This window comes from Bos javanicus, chromosome 9, assembly GCF_032452875.1.
Source record: "Bos javanicus breed banteng chromosome 9, ARS-OSU_banteng_1.0, whole genome shotgun sequence".
NCBI classification, from domain to species: domain Eukaryota; kingdom Metazoa; phylum Chordata; class Mammalia; order Artiodactyla; family Bovidae; genus Bos; species Bos javanicus.
In genome coordinates, this window is record NC_083876.1 from 62,228,377 (window position 1) to 62,251,144 (window position 22,768).

Here is a 22,768-nt window from a genome sequence, read left to right on the forward strand (position 1 = left end):
GAAGCAACTTAAGTTGACCAGATATGTAAATTGAACTTGTGAATTCTGGAATACTGAATCTGGGGAGATTTCTTGGTTATTGGCTTCAAAACTGCCTAGACCTCTGAACTGATGGAGATTGAACTTGAGGCTTGTATTACTAGTTAGCTGTTTGCTACTTTGTTGTTGTTGTTCAGTCACTCAGTGGTGTCAGGCTCTTTGTAACTCCATGGAGTGCAGCACACCAGATTTCCCTGACTTTCACCACCTCCCAGAGTTTGCTCAAACTCATGTGCTTTAAGTCAGTGATGCCATCTAACCACCTCAGCCTCTGTCACCCTCTTCTCCAGCCCTCAATCTTTCCTACCATCAGAGTGGTGAGTCAGCTCTTCGCATCAGGTGGCCAAAATATTGGAACTTCAGCTTCAGCATCCGTCCTTCCAATGAATATTCATGGTTGATTTAGGAAAAACATCTACTTCTGCTTTATTGACTATGCCAAAGCCTTTGACTGTGTATTACAACAAACTGTGGGTAATTCTTCAAGATATGGAAATACCAGACCACTTGACCTGCCTCCTGAGAAATCTGTATGCAGGTCAGGAAGCAACAGTTAGAAGTAGACATGGAACAACAGACTGGTTACAAATCGGGAAAGGAGAATGTCAAGGCTATATATTGTCATCCTGCTTCTTTAACTTATATGCAGAGTACATCATGAGAAATGCTGGGCTGGATGAAGCACAAGATGGAATCAGGATTGCTGGGAGAAATATCAATAACCTCAGATATGCAGATGACTCCACCCTTATGCAGAAAGCGAAGAAGAACTAAAGAGCCTCTTGATGAAAGTGAAAGAGGAGAGTGAAAAGGTTGGCTTAAAGCTCAGTATTCAGAAAACTAAGATCATGGCATCTGGTCCCATCATTGATGGGGAAACAATGGAAACAGTGATAGAGTTGAATTTTGGGGGCTCCAAAATCATTGCAGATGGTGATTGCAGCCATGAAATTAAAAGATGCTTACTCCTTGGAAAAAAAGACCAACCGAGACAGCATATTAAAAAGCAGAGACATTACTTTGCCAACAAACGTCTAGTCAAAGCTTTGGTTTCTCCAGTAGTCATGTATGGATGTGAGAGTTGGACTGTGACGAAAGCTGAGTGCTGAAGAATTGATGCTTTTGAACTGTGGTGTTGGAGAAGACTTTTGAGAGTCCTTTGGACTGCAAGGAGATCCAACCGGTCCATCCTAAAAGAAGTTAGTCTTGAATTTTCATTGGGAAGGACCAATGCTGAAGCTGAAACTCCAATCAATACTTTGGCCACCTGGTGCAAAGTACTGACTCATTTGAAAAGACCCTGATGCTGGGAGTGATTGAAGGTGGGAGGAGAAGGGGACGACAGAGGATGAGATGGCTGGATGGCATCACCGACTCAATGGACATGAGTTTGAATAAGCTCCGGGAGTTGGTGATGGACAGGGAAGCCTTGCGTGCTGCAGTCTCTGGGGTCACAAGGAGTCTGACATGACTGAGCCACTGAACTGACTGAACTGAAATTGGGCCATTCACTATGTAACATTGTTGATCGCATGTTACCAGTATTAAAGCATCTTAAGAGCACAGTGAGGCTTAGATGACATAGTTCTATCTTAATAGGTATAAAAAGCAATGCTGTAGCATTCAGAATTCTTCAGCTCTGCCAAGTGTTGACAAAGATGTGGAGCACCTGGAACTCACATTGCTGGTGGGAATGCAAAACATACAGTTACTCTGGAAAATGGTTTGTCAATTTCTTAGCCATATAATCAGTCCATCCAGTTCCACTCCTAGGTATTTACTTAAGCGAAATAAAAATTTGTCCACCTATGGGCTTGTACTTGAATATTCATAATAGCCCCCAGTTGGAAACGGTCCAAATGTCCACCAAAAGGAGAATGGATAAGGTGTGATATATACCGTATATACACAGTGGAATACTAATTAACAAAAAGGGATTACTTGTTGATGTAACATCATGTATGAATCTCAAAACCATTTTGCTGGGTGAAAGAAGACAAAAATCTACTCTTTAAGATAGCAGTTTTAGAAAACACAAAACTGACAGCAGAGAAAGTAGTGGCGGTAAAGGTGGTGACTGAGAACAGCTGGGGTGATAAAATTCTTTATTGTGGTTGTGGTGGTTCCAGAACTATGTATGCACTTGTCAGAACTCATCAAATTGTACTTTTAAATTGGTGAATTCATTTTAAGTTGTGCCTTACAGGTCCTTAATAAAATCTCTTAAATTTTAGATAGTATGGAGATATATATAAAGCTAAATTTTTAAAAGTTTTACCATATATTTCTTCTCAGGCTAGAACTTGTTCAAGACTTTCAAATGAACAAATTGTTACAGCTATTCTTTTGGTACATTTGGTTGTGCTTTGGGTGAAGCAAAAGGAAGAATAAGTAATCTTGAGAACAGTTTTGTCACCACACTGATCAAAGAATAAGTCACACAAAAGAAGTTAAAGCCAAATTACTTTGTGCTATTATATTTGAAGTCTTCGTGAGTAAGCTTTGAATGGTACTTTTGATCAGCATGATGGTAACTGAACATAAAATGATAAATGAGTGAAGCCTGCTATGAGATCGAAACATCATTATTTTAGAAACCTCTTAAAGAATTTTGCTACTGAAAGAGTTATTTTTTGAAAAAAGGATATGTGTGCCTGACCTGGTTGGTACAGGATGTTGCACTGGTTTTATTGGACACCTCTGAATCTTAGGAAGCATGTTTCTCTTATGGTGCTTAGCTGTTTAGTAGATAGCTATTGCTATTTTATTTCACATTGGTAACTTTGTTTTAAATTACAATTTCACATAAATGGAAAAGGACTGAAAATGATGACCATGTTTAATATAAACAAATGATAGAACATTTTGAGAAATGTTACAGACTTTCAAACAACCATCCTGAGGTTAGTCATTCCGATGTGTGATTTTTGTATTCATGTATATTTAAAACAGATTTGTTTACACACAAAATTTTACATAAATGGACTCTTCACTAGATGTCTTTTGCAAGACATTTTTAAAATTTTTATTTTATTTGCAAGACTTTATTTTTTAATTGCTTTCTGGTTATAGTAATGAAACTGGCAGACTCTAAATGCTTAAGGGACTGATTGATACCCTTACAGTCTCTCTCTCAAAAGCTCTAAAAGTTCTTAGTGGGGAAATTAAACTGAGAAAAGAGAAGTAAGATTTAAGTGTATACCTAAAAACACCTTCCAGTATTAACTTTTTCAAAAAAGGATTGTTTTCATTTTACATAAATCTTTAGCCTTCAGTTGCATTTCAGTTCATTTTAAAATTGCATCATTTTAGAATGGTGTGGAATTACACTCCATTATATTTACAAAACATTTTATTGCCTGTTATTTTTGTTTACTTTTGCTTTTGAGTCGGGAATAACAAGCTCCCTGGGATGTAGTTTCCCATGGATATCCTATGAATTTAAGAACTGTGGTGGTGGTAAGAAAGTCTGTTTGAAGGGAGTAGGAACCTCAGGGAGGGATTTTCTGAAGAGGCTGGCTAACTGTCACTATTTTGAGTTAGAAGTCTTCTGAAACTTATCATACTGGCCTAAAAGGATATGCTGCTTCTTTTTCATTCCTCATTTGATGGTCGTGGTTCAAGAGGGTGGCACTGTAGTGTAGTGGTTTTTAATTAATCATCTTTTAATGAGTGATGTACCAATCACTTTACATGGGTTTTTACCCCAAAGATATAGGACAGAACTTTGCTGCTAAGACTGTGATACTCATCAGTTCTGTTGAGCTTAATATTAATGGCCATGGCTGCTTAATGTATAATGGTTTTTTAGTTGACGTCAACTCTGTCATTTTGCTGACCTATTGCTGTCACCTCTCACTCTTGTGTACCTGTATTTTACATACTTCTCCCTGCTTCTAATTATTTATGGTCTTGGAAAAGCCTGTTTAATAGTTCTCTGTGTGGTGAATAAATGACCTTTGAGTCTGATACTCTTAGAATATGAGTGAAATACATGTTTCAGTTCAGACTCCTTTATCTTTACCATTGAATTAAAAACTTATTTTTAAACTAATGAGTGCTCAGAAAGAATGGCATTTTGGAATAGCTGGATTCCAGATGGTGTGTATGTGTTATTTCTGATTGAGTGTTCCCGTTATGCTGAAATGAATTCCTCCCAAAACATAAGTTTTCTAGATATTTGAAGAGAATATTTTCAGTAGAACCCAACCTATTTTTTAACTTGAAAGTGTTTGTCTTGCCAAATTTTGACTTTTTTTCTTCTAGAACAAATTCTGTACAACATAAAACAAGAGTATAAACGCATGCAGAAGAGAAGACATTTAGAAACTAGTTTTCAACAGACAGACCCATGTTGTACTTCTGATGCACAGCCACATGCATTTCTCCTCAGCGGACCAGCTTCACCAGGTAATAAAAGAATTGATAAGTGTGAAAGGAAATGTTACTTAGTATGGGAAAAAGGAAAACAAATTGCCTTTAGTCATCAAGCTCCTATTTCTCCTTGATTTTTGAAAAAACATTTATACAGGTAACTCATAATCTCTTAAAAATATGGTACAAAAAAGGTAATAGCCACTTGGATTCCCATGACTCAAAGACAGCCATCTGTAGGTAACATCCCTTAAGTGGACTTGCCCATAAATGCTATGATTCATAGCCTCTATTAAAGAAAAAAAAAAATACAGCCATATGCTTCTCTGTCAGGTATAGATATACTTTGCCTTGGCTAAATACTGCATTCTACGGATTTCCCATAATTATTTAATAATGATAGACTTGAGATTTCTCCTATTACCAAAAATGTCCCTGAACATGCACCCTCACACACACTTGTCTTTTAGGATAATGCCTAAAGGTTGATTATTTTGATGCTACATCTGTTTTTACCTACCTTTTATTGGAGAGGATAGTTTGCATATACACTTAAAATTTTCAGTCAGTTCAGTCGCTCGGTCCAACTGTTCCAACCCCATGGACTGTAGCACACCAGGCTTCCCGTCCATCACCAATTCTGGAGCTTGCTCAAACTCATGTCCATCGAGTTGGTGATGGCCATCCAGCCATCTTATCCTCTGTCGTCCCCTTCTCCTGCCTTCAGTTTCTCCCAGCATCACAGTCTTTTCCAGTGACTCAGTTCTTCGCATCAGGTGGCCAAAGTGTTGGAGTTACAGCTTCAGCAGCAATTTTTCCAGTGAATATTTAGGACTGATTTCCTTTAGGATTGACTGGTTGATATCTGTGTTGTCCAAGGGACTCTCACGTGAAGGGGATAAGTTGGTGAAATTTGGTAAGGGGAGGTAAGGGTAGAGACAGGATTGTATCGTGGGAAAGCAAGCTCCTCTCATTTGTCAGTTTACTTCTTATAAGCTCAATTAACTGGCAGCCTCAGCAAAGCTGAGATTTTGAAAGTAAATAAAGATAGTTTGGTAGCTGTGGACTAAAGCTGGTATGCTTTATTCTTGTATATCAGTACACAAGAATTCTGGTATTCTGTCCAGCTGATGCTGGACACAGGACAAACATACTCAGTTAACTGGTCCCAGCCATCAAGTTAATAAAGAGCAGGTATAAAGAGGAATTGGGGCAGATAAACAGGACAAACAATTGATAGCAAATCTGTGTATTTCTGTTTATAGGATACTTGCAGCAGTGTTATCTTGAGTGACTGTCATAACCTGAGTTCTAAAAAATATTAATTTCAGATGTTCTTTTCAAGAAAAGAGGAATGATGTTTTTGGAAAATAAAAGTACCCTAAGTAAATACTTCAAGAGGAATGCATTCTGAAGAAATCTATCACTGTATAAGTGGCTGCTACATTAATAGTCTTTAAGGATGCTGAACTGTAAAATTTAATGTTGAATATTAGGAATATATTCTCAGTATTTATTTTTACAAAGTCTCTCGTGGCTAATAATTAATTTAAAACCAAAAAATTTATTGTTTGTATTTTGTTATTCTCTCAACTCACCTTCACATTTTCCCCCCTTATGTTTGATGGCATACATTTTGCTGTGTCTTTCCAAAGTTGTAAGCTGATAGGATTAAACCTGATTTAAGACTAGGGAAATACTGTGCTAAAGACTGATAGAAAAATGCTTTTATATGAGCACTGGAAATACTCACATGAAACCACCTCAGTTAGATGATGCTTTTCTATGATGCCTCTAAATCTGATGAGGTTTTTGTTCATGTTGTACATAGGGACTCCATCAGGAACATCCTCACCATTAAAAAAAGAACAGCCCTTATTCACTCTACGGCAGGTTGGGATGATCTGTGAACGTTTATTGAAAGAACGTGAGGAGAAAGTTCGAGAAGAATATGAAGAAATACTGAACACAAAACTTGCAGGTAAGAGATGAGTTTTAGAGTCTTTCCAGAAACTCATCCGAAGAAATGCATTCTTTCTCACATACATTTTACACATCAATTAAATTACCCCTTCTATACACTGGTAGGCATACTCTCTGAGAACCAGAGAATTTCATTTCAAGAAAGGAAATGAACTTGGCTATAGCTCATGGCCCTCCTTAGTGACTTTAAGAAATAGTATTTGTTAGCCATGTAGATGAGCAGCAATATTAGGAAACTAGATATTTCTTTTGATAATACCCTATGCTTTGGCTGTTTACAGAGAAGCCTGGAGGGCTACAGTTTGCTTGTGGGGTTTTTTTTTTTAAAACACTTGGTTGTTTAAGTTATTTTTCCAAACTTTGAACTTTTTTATCTTGTATTGGGGTATTAGCCGATTAACAATGTTTGAGGTAGTTTCAGGTGAAGAGTGAAGGGACTCAGCCATACATATACATGTATCCATTCTCCCCAAACCCCCCGCCTCCCATCTAAGCTGGCACATAACATTGAGCAGAGTTTCATGTGCTATACAATAGGGCCTTGTTGGTTATCCATTTTAAGTATAGTAGTGTGTACATGACCTTTCCAAAGTCCCTAACTAACTCTTCTCCTCAGGCTTCCCTGGTAGTTCAGACAGTAACAAATTGCCTGCAGTGCAGGATATGTGGGTTCAATCCTTGCATTGGGAAGATCCTCTGGAGAAGGAAATGGCAACCTGCTCCAGTTTTCTTGCTGAAAAATCCCATGAACAGAGGAGCCTGGCAGGCTACAGTCCATGGGATTGCAAAGAGTTGGACTTGACTGAGTGACTAACCCTTCCTTCCTTCTCAGCAATCATAAGTTCATTTTCTTAAGTCTGTGAGTCTCTCTGTTTTATAAGTTCATTTGTATTGTTTCTTTTTAGAGTCCAGATATATATATAATTTCTCCTTCTCTGACTTCAGTTAGTATGACACTCTCTAGGTCCATCCATGTTGCTGCGAATGACATTGTTTCACTTTTATTAATGGTTGAGTAATACTCCATTGTGTATATATATATACACTACATCTTCTTTATCCGCTCCTCTGTCAGTGGACATTTAGGTGGCTTCCACGTCTTCTTGTAAACAGTGCTGCAGTGAACACTGGGGTGCGTGTATCCTTTCAGATCACGTTTTTCTCCAGATATATGCCCATGAGTGGGATTGCAGGGTCATATGGTAGCTGTATTTTCACTTTTTTATGGAACCTCCAAACCGTTCTCCATAGTGGCTGTACCAATTTACATTCCACCAACAGTGTAGAAGGGTTCCCTTTTCTCCACATCTTCTAGCATGTTTTTTGGATTTTTTGATAATAGCCATTCTGACCACTGTGAGGTGATATTGTAGTTTTGATTTGCATTTCTCTAATAACTAGCCATGTTGAACATCTTTTCATGTGCATATTGGGCCATCTGTTTGTCCTCTTTGGAGAAATGTCTGTTTAGGTCTTCTGCCCATTTTGAGTGGATTGTTTGTTTTGATGCTGTTGTCATAAGCTGCTTGTAAATTTTGGAGATTAATTCTTTATCGGTCACATTGTTTGAAGAGGTTTTTGACTTTGTACCTTTCACCATAATTTTGCATCAGTCTGAAGACTTGAAATTTAACTGGCACTGTGTACATAATTTTATCAATCTGCTGCATTCTTTTAATTATCCAGAAAATTTTTTTCCATAAAATTTGATAATTTAAGTGTAGTAAATAAAATATGTGTGCTAACATAATCAGACTTTCCCCCCCGATTTTTAAGCCACAGATTTAATGGATATTGATTTTGTAAACTTCATGATTAGGGAGTTAGTGCTAATATAGGTGAGAGAATTTGTTAGTTATATAACATCTTTTTCTGTGGCATCTAATTAGGTTACAGGTGGATATTTGGATTAATTACATATTTTACTATGCTTTTTTGTCCTGTTTTCTCTCATTGCAGTACATTACCATTCATAGACTACTTATAATAATTTTCAGAGGAAAAATATCTTTACTTTTAATAAGAAATAAGCCCCACCCAGCTTATACATGAGGTTGTGTGATTTGAGCTGATGTGGGTTTCCTAAGCTCCATGCTCTTTCCATTTGAAAAGCTATTACTATTGAGGTTGTGTGTCTAAGTGCCAAATAAGAATTATTTCACTATATATATATTGGACTTTTGAGTTTCTCTGGCCTTGAGAGATTAAGAGGGCATTTTTACAAATCATGTAATTGATAATTACCTCTATTTATAGAACAATATGATGCATTTGTGAAGTTTACACATGATCAGATAATGCGACGATATGGAGAACAGCCTGCTAGTTGTAAGTATTTCATCTTTGAACCAAATACAAGACAATCTTATGGAGATGTTTGTTATAATTTATTATAATTATCTTCATACACAAGAGAACTTAACAGTATCAAGGAGAAAAAGTTTGGAGGAAATAAGCAGTAAAATTTTACTCAGGCTTATTACTTTTGCTTATTTAAATATCTAGGGCAGTATATTAGGGATGAAGCTTTGGCGTGTTTAAATTTTGATCTGAACTTTGCACTCATTTTCCTTTTCTCTCCCTTTAGATGTTTCATGAATCACGTTTTCTGCATTTATGGGCTGCCTTGTTCCTTGTTGAGTTGTTGCAAGAGGTCCCAATTATGACATGCAGCAATGCCAATACCCCTCTGTGAATACAGGTTATTTCAAGCTTTCGTCAGTGGCAACCACTCTTAGGCAGCAACCGGATTTGGAAATTTCCTTGATGTCAATACCACCCGGATGTGGACCTTTGCTACCTGTATTAATGCCAGTGGCCTCATTTGCTGTATCATTACAATTTGGCTTCTATTAATATGTTTGGAAAGGATTAAAGCTGGTATTCTAAGAACATGCCCTTCACTGGTTGTGTAAATAAAACTGTAGAAAGACACTTCAGATGAAGTTAGTGTGATTTTAATTGTGCACTACAACCAAGCTATAACCAGTTGTTAATAATTTAGGATGTAATCCCAGGACATTATTAAGCAAATAGCCTACAGTGCTTCCTATGAACTAGTGGAGGAGGAGGGCATTTCTGTATTCCAGGACTTCTTGGGGTTTCAAATGGGTTTATATGATTTCCCTGTTGGGATTTTTTTTTTTGGTAGTTTTTATTTATTCTATCAGTCTTTTTAACGAATGTTTATAGCTGCATTCCCCCCACCGTGTATCATTGTTTTACTGCCCTTGTAGTACTGGAATTTAGTTGGAAGAATAAACCATTTACTTCTAATCTGCTTGTTCTTAATGTACAGATGGGTAGTATTTGAATAAAGCCAGTGTTTTAAATGTAAGCATTTTCCAGGAATCAATTTTCTGATAAGATTTCAAAATCAGTCTTTTCATAAACTGAGTTCTGATTCCAAGTTGTCTCTCTTCTCATTGCATGATTGAAGGTTAGTTTTAACAGCTGTATACTTTAAAGGAAAATCTATGAAAGCATCATTCAGTACATCTAATTCCCATTCCACATGTGCTTTCCAGACACAGCTTTCCTATAATGAAGTGACCAAAGAGTGCTTCAGTGAATTCTTTTAAATTCTATTAACATATTTCTACTAATTAAGTCATAAATATACTGGGATATGTTTATAATTGACCTAATTAGTAGAAGACAAAAAAGATTATTTTTCCTTTTTAACTTTAGTGATTATATTTCACCAAAATTATATTCTTTGTCTAAAACAAGGCCAAAAAGTGGTAGAGGGCCTTTGCAAGATCCTCAGGTAATCCATATGCCCATTAAGTGCTTTAGAAACATTGGTGTAGCAAGGGTGGCCATAAGGTGGATAATCCTACCTGGTTTTAATGGACTGACAGATTCTCAGCCTCAGCATTACTGACAATTGGGGCCAGATTCAATCTTTGTTGTGGGGAGACTACTGCATGTAGGATGTTTAGCAGCATCTCTGGCCTCTACCACTAGATGCCAGTAATGCCCTCCCCCAGTCCTGACAACCAAAAATGTGCCTCCAGATGCTGACAAATGTCAGGGCAGGGGGGTTAAAATGGTCCCCAGCTGAGAACCACTGGTCTAGTGGGACAGCATTTTAGAATGCAAGAGTAAGTAAAAATTATGGAGGAGTGAGGATAGAATGTAAATATGCTTTATCTCCTCTTCATTCCAAAATGAACATTCTTTTCATATAATAAGCACATGTGACTTTTCGTGTAGATTTAAAGTTTATAAACTGGTCTGGTATAGAGGATATGCTATAAGGAAAACCAGTGCTGGCAGTCTGAATGGACCCTCAAATAACCTTTTAATTCTAGATTCAACTTTGGTCAAGAACAAAATTTCCCCCACAGCCAAATTTCTGCTTATCCACCTGACCCCAAAATTCTGTCTTATGGGCTGCTTCCTGATTTTAACTGATTTAGTGTGTGACGTAATTTCAGAAAATGAAAAATGTGGGCAACTTCTTGGATTTATTAACAGTTAAGATTTACATGGACCCAGTAGGTGGCGATTAGTAGATACAAGCCTCACTTTGAATTCCCAAAAAGCTCTGAAATTGCTTCCAATAAGTACAGAATTTAGTCGGCCAACAGTCGTCATATTCTTTACAGTAAAAGGCCCTGCTGGTATTGAGCTGTACCCGGTTACTGTAATGTAACTAGGGTAAATCACCGGATATAATTTCCTGTATAGGGAAAACAGGCAATGTGAAAAAAATACAGTAAGTTTAAAAATATCAATGCTATCTTTGGCCTATGGCAAGAACTTACATCCTAAAGAAAATGGTTTCCAAATGAGACATTTATTGCATCAGCAACATTAACTGGAGCCCTTTACAGGTTCTACCCCTAGAGACTGCTTTAGAAGACTGAGGGGAGGTGAAGACTGTTGGAATCTGTTTGACATGTTCCCCAGCTGATCCAAGGTTGGAAATGATTGTATCCGCCTTTTTTGGGTTACTCCCTTACTTCAAAATTACACAGTAACTGCTGTTAATAAGTGAATATCCTGCTAAAGCACCTGATGAGCCTGTCCCTGTCTACTCATAGATAGGGCTCCAGCAGTTATGTGCTCCTACCTCTGCCCCAGCTGGGGAGCATTAGCTCATTCAAAGGTAGGGCCAACAGTCCTCTCCTGCACCCATTTTCCTTTTATATCTAATTCTCATAAAAAACTTGACAAAAGACTAAGTCTTTTGATCCTATAATTCCTCTCTAGGTATTAACCTATTTTTGTGTTCTATAATCTTTAGAACAAAACTCGAGAATTTTCTAAACTTCTATTCTTCTCCCACTTTTTTGGTCAATTTTATTAGAAAATCAAAAGCTAAAAATACAGTCCAGCAATCCTCTTAAAGGGAACAATTATTCTGCCCTTTTTGCTTTGTATGTATATTATTTAAGAACATGTAGCCCATCAGGCTCCTCTGTCCATGGGATTTCCCAACAAGACTGTTGGAGTGGGTTGTCCTTTTTCTGACCCACGGATTGAACCCGGGTCTCCTGCACTAGCAGGTGGACTCTTTTACCTCCTACTTAAAGGAATGCTTTCCTAATTTAACATCTAATCCATATTCAGGTTTTCCCATTTGTCCTCAAAATGTCTTTTGCAGGTTTTTTTCTCCCTAAAGCAGAATTCAATTAAGATTCTGACTTTCTGGAACAACTAAACTTGTCATCTTATTGAATATTTGTCATAATTAATGTCATTAACTCTTCTATTGCTTTAAACGTACTGTAATCTGGAAGTTAAGTCTAAAGCATTTATTAGTTTCATGTTAAAACTTCATGGTATAAGATGATGCCATGATCTCTGTTATTATATCACACAAAGTGCTATGATAGGTGATGCCTGCCAGGCTTTGTCTTCACTCTTCAGCCACTCATTAGCCACCAACATTTTGTGCATTGCTAAATCTAATCAACATTTGAAACACTTTGTTCAGTTGGTGGCAAGATACCACCACACTGGCCTGATTTTCTTTCCTTTGCTGGTTGCTGGCCTGGTCTTTTCTCCGAACTTTAAAACATGTCTAGAGATGACCTGGGGCTCCTTGCCTCTAGTATCAACTCCTCAGTTGATGGCATCGCCATTCAGAAGCTTTTCAGAGAGTACTGAATTCCTCACATCCTTCATCCAATCTTGTTTTCCATCTAAAATCTCAACCATCTCTACTACTACCCTTGTAGGAGACATTTGTGTCTTGCCTGGGTGATTCCAGTGACCTCCAAAGTGGTCTTTGTTTTGCCTCATTTGTGTCTCCTCACCTATTCCATAGCCAGTGATCCTTTAAAGGTCTTTCTAAACAACAGACTGGTTCCAAATAGGAAAAGGAGTACATCAAGGCTATATATTGTCACCCTGCTTATTTAACTTATGTGCAGAGTACATCATGAGAAATGCTGGGCTGGAAGAAGCACAAGCTGGAATCAAGATTGCCGGGAGAAATATCAGTAACCTCAGACATGCAGGTAACACCACCCTTATGGCAGAAAGTGAAGAGGAACTAAAAAGCCTCTTGATGAAAGAGGAGAGTGAAAAAGTTGGCTTAAAGCTCAACATTCAGAAAACTTAAGATCATGGCATCTGGTCCCATCACTTCATGGGAAATAAATAGGGAAACAGTGTCAGACTTTATTTTTTGGGGCTCCAAAATCACTGCAGATGGTGACTGCAGCCATGAAATTAAAAGACGCTCACTCCTTGGAAGGAAAGTTAAGACCAACCTAGATAGCATATTCAAAAGCAGAGACATTGCTTTGCCAACAAAGGTCCATCTAGTCAAGGCTATGGTTTTTCCTGTGGTCATGTATGGATGTGAGAGTTGGACTGTGAAGAAAGTTGAGTGCCGAAGAATTGATGCTTTTGAACTGTGGTGTTGGAGAAGACTCTTGAGAGTCCCTTGGACTGCAAGATCCAACCAGTCCATCCTAAAGGAAATCAGTCCTGGGTGGTGTTTGGAAGGAATGATGCTAAAGCTAAAGCTCCAGTACTTTGGCCACCTCATGCGAAGAGTTGACTCATTGGAAAAGACTCTGATGCTGGAAGGGATTGGGGGCAGGAGAAGGGGACGACAGAGGATGAGATGGCTGGATGGCATCACTGACTCGATGGACGTGAGTCTGAGTGAACTCCAGGAGTTGGTGATGGACAGGGAGGCCTGGCGTGCTGTGATTCATGGGGTCGCAAAGAGACACGACTGGACTGAACTGAAAGGATGGCTTAGATGGCTTCCTACGTATAAAAGTTAAAAGACCTTACAGTGGTCTACAGCTCTCCACTCCACCTCATTCAGTTCTGAGTTTCCCTGCTGCTCACTGTGTGTCCCACACTGGCCGCCTTCGCTGTTCCTCCAGTGCAGCTTGCGTACTTCCCTTGTTATTGCTGTTCTCTATCTAAAATGCACTTCTTCCATAAAATCATGGCTAAATCTTTTTATTCAAACGCCATCTCAGGCAGGGCATGTTCAGCATGATCTGCTTCCCTTTTGCTGTTTTTTTTTTTTAAACATTGTATAATTGTTCTTTGCTATTGATAGAATGCAGTGAGGGCAAAGATCTATGCTCACTGAAGTACTTATAAGTTGCTGCAACAGTGTCCCATGATACATGCTCAATAAATAATTTGTGAACAAATCAATCACACATTCTTTACCTAGATTTTACCAACCATAGTCAAAAATGAAACATGATTGAGGGCACATCTGACTGAAGGGGAATGGCTAGAAATACTGAGGAAAAAATAGTGACCTAGGTGTTGTGAAGATACATTGGAAAATGTCACACAACAGAAATCTAGTCTTTGATTATGTCCATGATCTGCTCTGCTCTATGCCTCATTTCAGGGACCCCTAGATGACCCCTAGAAGTTCTGCCTCTAACACATGGATTCCAAGGTGTCAAAAGCCTCTTGTGTTTATACATTCATTTGCATCATGAATTCCTTAATTTCCAAGCTGACAGCCCTTTGTGCATATGTACACGTGTTTCAATTCTGCTGAATAAGAAATCTAGCATCTTTTAAGATGAAGATAAGACATTTAATCTATCTGAACTAATGCAACTCTGGTAATTGTCTCAAGGCTTTGTTGGGCTAGACACTTTCTGCTCTGGCTTGGAATTTATTTTTTATTTCTGGTACCTTGGGATTTACTTTTCTTTTTAACCCTGGCAACATTATGACAATTTGTCTGGGGTACATTAGGAATGATGCCAAAGCTGAAACTCCAGGACTTTGGCCACCTCATGCGAAGAGTTGACTCGCTGGAAAAGAATGATGCTGGGAGGGATTGGGGGCAGGAGGAGAAGGGGACGACAGAGGAGGAGATGCCTGGATGGCATCACCGACTCGATGGACGTGAGTCTGAGTGAACTCCGGGAGTTGGTAATGGACAGGGAGGCCTGGCATGCTGCAATTCATGGGGTCGCAAAGAGTTGGACACGACTGAGTGACTGAACTGAACATTTCATCTAGCACTTAAAAGTTTTTGAAGCGGGAAGTGGAGAAGGCAGCGGTTATCCATTAATGTTATCTCAGCTCACCTTGTTGCCACAGGGCTAAGGAGCCCTTTATGCTTACATAATACCTCCTTTATACTCCAGAATTAATGAGGCTTAAGTTATGTATTAAGTCTGTTTATATTAAATTTGTCCTCTAAACACACAGACCTAAAAGTACATAGTTCTAAGGTCTTCAACTATAATAGTCCTCACTGAATTTGGACTTTTTCCCTCCCAGTCATATTTGCATGGTAATTTTGGTATGTTAGTATACTTAAAGATACATCCCAGAATTCTCTTGGAACCAGGACATTAAATAATGAACTTGAGGTCTCTTTGTTTCACTATCTTGATTTGAATTCTTATTATGGAAGAGATTCAGGTGTCATTTCATCTGAGCCCTAAGGATTGATGTGATTTGTAAAGATTTTTGAGGCTCTTTAAGACTCCATGATGGGTCAACGTAAAGTACAATATTTACTGTCTTTTATCAGAAAGCCAAACAACTTGGGACTTTTTAAGCTGTAAGACTAAAGGAAATGGGGCAGTAGAGGCAGTTTTAGAACCTCTGGAGGGAGAGAAATAATCCTCTAGAATATTCATCTTATTACATAATTTACACAAGTGAAGAATACCAGTGCAAGAAACTGGTAGAACAAAAATAAGTATTAATACTATTAGATCAACTGCAGATCAACTGATTCTCTTAGATAAAGGAATTTATTACTTTTATTTATTATTCATGTTCAAGAACAATTTATTCATAATTTCTGCAGTGATATTCTGAAAAAGTTTCTAGTTGCGTGTTACTTGTTGGATTTCAAAATTCTCCAAAGGGGCTTTGATACATTCCTGTTTGGGGTTAACAGTCTACTTTTCTGTTTAAACATCACACAGGGATTCCATACTTCTCTTCTTGCCAGACAATCTTCTTTGAGCCGTGTGTAAACATGACTGGTCTTTTTCTCTTAGGCTAATTGTTATCTTTCTGGCTTCACTCGTTTGCTGTCTAGCAGCCTCCCCACGTTAGCCTTGCCACATGGTCAGTCTTCTGTTTGGTAGGCTTTATAAATCCCAAAAGTTCTAATTCAGAGACAGCTCTAATAAACCGAGCACTGGAGGCTATAGCTAAGGAAATTCACCACGTATTTCTGACCCAAAAAAAGGGAGTTAAAATCTCAGTGTTAAAACATTAGTTGGTGAGCTGAAGTACAGTTCAAATGCATACTACTAGATTAAACTATAACTCTTACTGGAAAACATTAAGTATAATTAGACTCTACTGTCAATAAGACACAAATGGAAAAGTGCTTACCACTTATCTAGTTCTCATCTTTCAAGGAGTATGGAAATTGCTTCCCTGCCAACTTCTTAAACTACATCAATAACCTAAGAAACATAGAGAATTCAATGATGACCATTCTGGGACATTTTTGGTGAACTTTGGAAAACGACCTTTATATAAGTTTTAGACCAAATAGTTTCAATTTGTCTCATTTTAAATTAGAAATAAGTATTAAGGAACAACTTATTCTGGTGTGGTATGGTTCTATCTCTAGTGTAGATCTGGAGAAACGATAAACTATTCTGCATGCTTACCTGGACGTTGTAGAATTGATTTTAAAAGGATACTGGATAATTTCATTCCTTTCTTCTGAGGTTACAGAATTTGCATCCATTTTTTCAGCAGCTGTCACAACTGTTGCAAAAGCCTTTTGAGAGACAGGACAGAGGAAGATAAAATCTGCTGTTGTCAAACATCTTTTATTTTTTTGCACTTAAAGGCTCTGTATTTTTAAGCCAGGTCAAACATTGCTGCTGCTGGTAGCTACACATTTTTAAAAATTGTACCAAATTTCAGGGTCTCAGAACTACACTGATGATCACTTTAAATAAGTACACATTAAAAGAAAGTGGAATGGTTCCCGAATAATCTTATATTTCAGAGAACTAGGAAATGTGCAGAGAAAAACAAGAAATAAAAGTTGAGAAGCTGAAAAAGTTGAAAAGCATGAGGCTGTCCTGTATCCTCTACTCCCAACCTCCATCACCCAGGAAAATGCCTATTTTTCTTGGAAGCAACCAGTTACCATATTTTTAAATAGTGACAAGACATACTTCAAATAGGGCCTTTAACAAAGTTAACTTCTAATATTCTGAAGAGGGAAAGAATAATTATTAAAGAATAATAACAGTTGTCCTTTGCCTTGCCAAGTATTCCTTGTACTTTCTGATTGTTAAATCTGTTGTATAGTTATTCCAATATTTTCTTTTCTTTCATCCAATAAGGGAAATGCTAGTTAATAATATACTGTTTCATCCTGTGGGATAACAGAACTGACCTCAACTGTTTAGCTTTTGTTAAACATACTAAAACGTACATGTACTTATTTTGACCTGGCAAGGACATAGCATTATTAACAGAATTAGTTTGGTTGAGGCGTTTGGGATCAGCGTTCTGGGGCTTGGGTGGAACTGCTGAGCAGTTAGGTGCCTTTTCGGAGAAACTTGCCAGGTGATTTATAATGTTTTCCAAACCAAAGACAGGCGACTGAGAAAGTAAGAGATGACTTCCAAAGTACCAAAAGTATAAAAGCAGCCCAAGAAAGGTGTCACGGTTGGTTAGACACACAGACAGCTTGCTCCTTCCCCCTGACCTACCTCCGACCAGTCCACAAGGTTGATTAGCCTGCTGCACTCCAGGTGCAGTTTGTATGCTATGCAGATGTCTGGGGCAACATTGGGAATGCAACCTTCTTCACTTCTCAGTGCTTCATTCTAAAAATAACAGTAAACTAAGATAACTACTTTTCAAAAATCATGAGGAACAAAATCACAAATTAATTAACCTGAAATTACTAATAAATGAAGTCTTTGGTTTCCTTTATTTTGTGAGTTGTATTTATTCTCCAATAGTTAACTGGTTGTTGGTCAAAATCTCCCTAGCTCCTAGTCACTGGATGGATATTGCCAGGATCAAAAAACAGGAATATTTTTCATTTTCATCATTAATTATTAATCTTTTTTTTTCATTTAAATCATACATTATTCATTACTGAGACTCTGATGCATTTCTGGTTTCCATAAAATTTTATCAAATTGTGGATTTTCAATAAACTGCCACTTCCAACACTGCTAATTACCTGAATTCTAGCAATTACTATACTGTACTAATAAATACCAACATACCACTACCAGGACTACAGGTTGTCGCTCAAAGAAGACTGTGTTGTCAGCATTGCAGATCCTATCCCCCACAAAACCATCAGTGTTTTTTCAACCTATTTGAAATTGATGGTTCTTATTAAGAAACAAAATCTCTTTCAAATATACACAAGTGAATTATATACTCCCCCAAACTTCTGAAATCACAACAGTTCTCTTCTGTGACTCAATACTAGCCAAAAAAAAAAAGATGGATTTTGTAGAGTTTTAATTCGTGGCTTATATATAAAAATAATTGATATTCTGTACCTTAAACATGAAATTATTCAATTACCCCACTACCGACATTACTGAAAACCATGATTTACACCTTCCTACTCAGCATTCTCTCACAATGCTTACTTAGCATGTTAGTTTGCGTGCCCTTTCAGATGGGAAACCAGTACATTAGAACTGTCTTCGTATGTTTTATGGAGTCACTTCTTAAGTATCTTCTGTTGTAAGATTTCCAGGTGTTTGAGTTGATAACATTAACAAATTAGCAATTTAATATTAACTTAGCAAATTATCAACACATTATTTTATGTGTGTCTATAACAACTGACACTTTCAGCTTTCTGAAATGTTTAAAGTGATCATGTTACCTGTCATTGAACTCTTTGTTTAAAGAACAACCTGGAACTGGCAGATATGTCTGGAGTTTAGGAGTTTTATTTCCAGCAGATTGCTGGTGGCATCTACATTCAGTTTTGGAGATACTCTCAGGGTAGATCTTTCTTTGGTTTAAAATCCAAGATGAAATTGCAAAGTTTTTCCTTTTTCCATCAGAAATAATCATTTGGAATTTTAAAAGTAATTTCACTGAGTCACAAGGTTTGACCAATTATCTGCTGTTACATCTGTAAGAAGCCTTTCCCTTATTTTCAACTCAAGTTACTCCTATGGCCTGGTTTTATTACATGAAAGAGAAGACAATCACACATGATCAAAAGTTGATAGTGTTAGTTCACAGGCTTAGAAAAAAGCCCTCTAAAATCTAAAGGGTTTTTTAAAATATCTGAAAGAGGTACAACACTGAGCTGCCTGCTCCCTGCTCATTAGAACAGCAAATTTACACTATTTCTAAGTTACATAAAGCCTGGAATCTGAACTGAACTGTCAGAGAAATGTCCACTTCTTACCTTGAGGTAGTAATAGGGGTTGTTGAGTGCAGTGTGGAGGGCTATGCGAGGGGCGGCATTCAGGTGTTGGCGAAGGGTGTGGGCAGAGCTAAAGTACAGCGTCTCATGCAGAGGCTGGGTGTCTGGAGGCAGGAGGTACTCTCTGAAACCATCAAGGTCAGGTATCAGCTTTTAGATGAGCACAGGTTCATTTCAATATAGTATTTGTGTTACTCCTCTGTGGAGGACTGAACAATTTACTTAAAAAACAAAATCAACAACAGCCAAAATAAGTATAAAATCCAGTGCAGCTGTCCTCAATTCTACCTCTTCCCTGTAATATTGTTTAAAACTTCTACTCTCTGGAGTAAAGGAAACTATATCTTAGTTCTGATTCAAATCTCTAGGAACAAATGTATACAAATTACATTTTTGCTCAAAATCTTTAAGGTAGCATTTCTTAAAGTGTCAATGAATACTTTCTTGAATTATTTAGGAAACATGTCATATTTCTTACCATAGCAAACATTTAACTCTTGGCAGTGTTAAACATAGGCCTCAGACCTGGAATTAAGAGTTTAGGAAATCTTTTTGGATCATGGAGATATCTCTCATATGAGAGATATATAAATATTCACATAAATATATTCACATAAATATATGTGAAGTTTTTATGTGTTAGAATTCCTCTTTATAGGCAGAAAAGGCTAAATTTTCACTTCAGAGTATTAAAAAAAATCACCTATCATTAAAATTTCAATTACTGAAAAAAAATCACTAATTTGAGATTCTTCTGTCTTATCTGACTAGGTAATAAACCAATTTTAATGAAATCTGAATTTTTTTTTAACAGCATTAAAAACTTCACTCTGAATATATATATAGTAAGTCTGTCAGCCAGTCTCAGCCATGAAAGTACATGGTTCCTGGGTGGCCCAGTGAGTTGCAAATCAGAACGGGGAAACTTTGGCATCCATAACCCAAAGGCAGAGTAATAAGTCACAAGCTCGATTAAAGCAGTTAATTCACAATGCCTTCATAAAGATTCCTGGGGTTTAGCCAGTCCTGTGCCTCAAGTATTTTGGTCACATGACAGATTTGTATCAGCTCCTTTTCCCACCAGTGCAGGCAGAGCTAAGCAGCTTCTTCAGCCCATCCACCAGGGAAATTACTCTTCTTTCCGGTGTTCTGGCTTTCTTCCCTCCTGGAGAGGATAACACTGCCTAGAAAAATCCCACGACACTTCCTCCACCTGCGTGGTCTGGCTTTGAGGAAGAGAGGAGGCAGAGAGGGTCCAAACCATGTATATCACACCCCACCAACTCCATCCTGCCCATCTCAAGTGCCCCAGACCCCCTGCTCACTTCACTTCCAGATGCTGCTCCTTCTCAAGTCAACTGGATTAGGCGGTTTAGCTGTAGCCCTGGGAATGGTTTCTGTATGCCAGCTGCCTACCTGGATGGCTGGCTACCCAACTGTAATTTCCGACCATAAACTTTTCCTATCCCAATCTCAGGCTGTCCCCAATCATCATACATGATGGTTCATTAAAAGATCATGCTGGAGTCCCTACTCTGTAATAAGGACTGGAAATCTAACAAGGCAACCAAATCAGGTCAATTTCAGAAAAGATACTGTCTCATATTTGTCTTTCTCTCCCTTTTTAAAATCCTTATATTTAATGTTTAGAGATTCATGTAATTACCAAGGTAGAGAAGGCGATGGCACCCCACTCCAGTACTCTTGCCTGGAAAATCCCATGGACGGAGGGGCCTCGTGGGCTGAAGTCCATGGGATCGCTAGGAGTCAGTCATGACTGAGCAACTTCACTTTCACTTTTCACTTTCATGCACTGGAGAAGGAAATGGCAACCCACTCCAGTGTTCTTGCCTGGAGAATCCCAGGGACAGGGGAGCCTGGTGGGCTGCCATCTATGGGGTCACATAGAGTCGGACACGACTGAAGTGACTTAGCAGCAGCAGCAGCAACCAAGGAAGAAGACCTTTTCAGATGGGTATCTAAAGAACTTCCATCAGAGTCAAAATATTTGCCTGTATTTTGTTTCCACTGGACTATACATCACCACGTATTAGAATTCTTAATCCAAATACAAATATGGAGACTGGCACAGAAATCAGCAGTGAGTCTGGCACTGGAACTCTACATGATGCTCAGATCAGAGTCTACAAGCAAAAGAGGTGGTCTGAGGGGAACTGGTACGACCACTTTAGTATCCACAAGGGTTACAAAGCCGAAGCTTGATTTTGGTGAAAACAGTTAACTCAGTGGCAAGTTATTCTCATTTCTCAGTAGTTTCAGCAAGAGCTGCTCATGGTATACTAGGAACTCTCCTTGCTTCCTGGAGTCTAATGCTTGTTATTTATCTTTTAAGGACTTCTTTTCTCTAGAACTCCAAGCTCTGTGGTAAACATCTGTGGTGTGAGCCTTGGGGACAGTGTGGGGAAATGGAATGGGCCTTCTGTCAGATGTCAGCAGACTGGGGTTGTTTGACTTTCCACAGGTCACAACCTCTCTCTGGGCTTTAGGTGCCGCATGACTTGGTCCTGTTTAGCTCTAACATGCTACACAGTCCTAACCTCTTCCCTGCAGGGACACTCAATCTTGGGAAAGATAATAAATCCTGGTATGGAAATTTTTGTGATTTCACAACACAATCATGGTCAGTTTTATTTCAGTAACTACTCAGAAAGGTGAAAAGTCAGACATATTAATTAATCAAAGGTCATGAAAAGGGAATGGCTGGTTGGTTGCAGAGCCTACAATTTGGGATCTGTGGGAATTCAGAAAAGAACATGACATTCGACCTATAAATTATGCCATATTACACTGTAAAATTATTTTTAGCAACTACAATGGTCACAACTTGGGAAAAGAGAACGAGGCACGTGGGTCTAGAAACTATAAGCACGGGAAAGCCCGGTGGGGCAAGGTTAATTCTGTGAGTTCTCCAAGGTCGTTTTTAGCCAGGAGATCACTTTAGCGTTGCACTGTATCACTTTTATGTGACACATTTCTCTCACTTTAACCTTCCTTTTGTCACACTTGGTTGATCCTTTTGACTTCTGTCCTGACATCAGTAATTTCTCCCCAGTGACCAGGAACAATGACTGCCCCACACAGTCCTGGAAAATGGAACTGTTCACTTACAAGAGGGACAGGTAATTTATCAGAAAACCACTCTTCATCTTCAATAGCTGAATTGCTTTTTCAGTACTTGATTCTATTCAGTACCCAGTCTGCTGCGGAGACTGAACTGCCATTAAAAAAACAGGATAAGCAATGATAATTGCTTTTCCTACTTTTAAACTATTTGTTTTATTTTTAAGACTTCTCATTTTTTTTTCTAGATGGCATGTCCCAACTGCAGGTTAGGTAGGTGATTTTACAGAGCTGGCTTTTGGGAAATCCAAACTCTGAATGATTTGAGTTTCTCAAGAAAGGGATCATCTTAAAATACAGGTTGGAGTAGTGTACTTCTAAACGGACTCTGAGTGCGTTTCTCACTATACACTGGTGCTGACATGA

At 38.2% G+C, this 22,768-nt stretch overlaps 2 protein-coding genes across 9 annotated transcripts in view; one reads left to right on the plus strand and one right to left on the minus strand.

Moving 5' to 3' along the window:
• The window catches only part of AKIRIN2 (akirin 2), a 22,705-nt gene extending 12,972 nt beyond the window's left edge, over positions 1 to 9,733 (plus strand). Inside the window, exons 2-5 of one of the 2 annotated variants that reach the window (XM_061427868.1) lie at positions 4,306 to 4,449; positions 6,245 to 6,394; positions 8,653 to 8,724; positions 8,984 to 9,733. In XM_061427868.1, coding sequence (XP_061283852.1) covers positions 4,306 to 4,449; positions 6,245 to 6,394; positions 8,653 to 8,724; positions 8,984 to 8,994 — 377 coding nt within the window. In that variant the 3' untranslated portion in view covers positions 8,995 to 9,733. The remainder of the gene's footprint in view (positions 1 to 4,305; positions 4,450 to 6,244; positions 6,395 to 8,652; positions 8,725 to 8,983) is intronic. The other variant, XM_061427870.1, reaches the window with a different exon arrangement.
• Positions 9,532 to 22,768, minus strand: part of ORC3 (origin recognition complex subunit 3) — a 75,392-nt gene continuing 62,155 nt past the window's right edge. For 4 of the 7 annotated variants that reach the window (XM_061427854.1, XM_061427853.1, XM_061427852.1 and 1 more), the window contains exons 17-20: positions 19,244 to 19,385; positions 17,559 to 17,675; positions 16,530 to 16,609; positions 9,532 to 16,012 (exon numbers count right to left, since the gene is read on the minus strand). In XM_061427854.1, coding sequence (XP_061283838.1) covers positions 15,907 to 16,012; positions 16,530 to 16,609; positions 17,559 to 17,675; positions 19,244 to 19,385 — 445 coding nt within the window. In that variant the 3' untranslated portion in view covers positions 9,532 to 15,906. The other 3 variants (XM_061427856.1, XM_061427855.1, XM_061427857.1) reach the window with 3 other exon arrangements.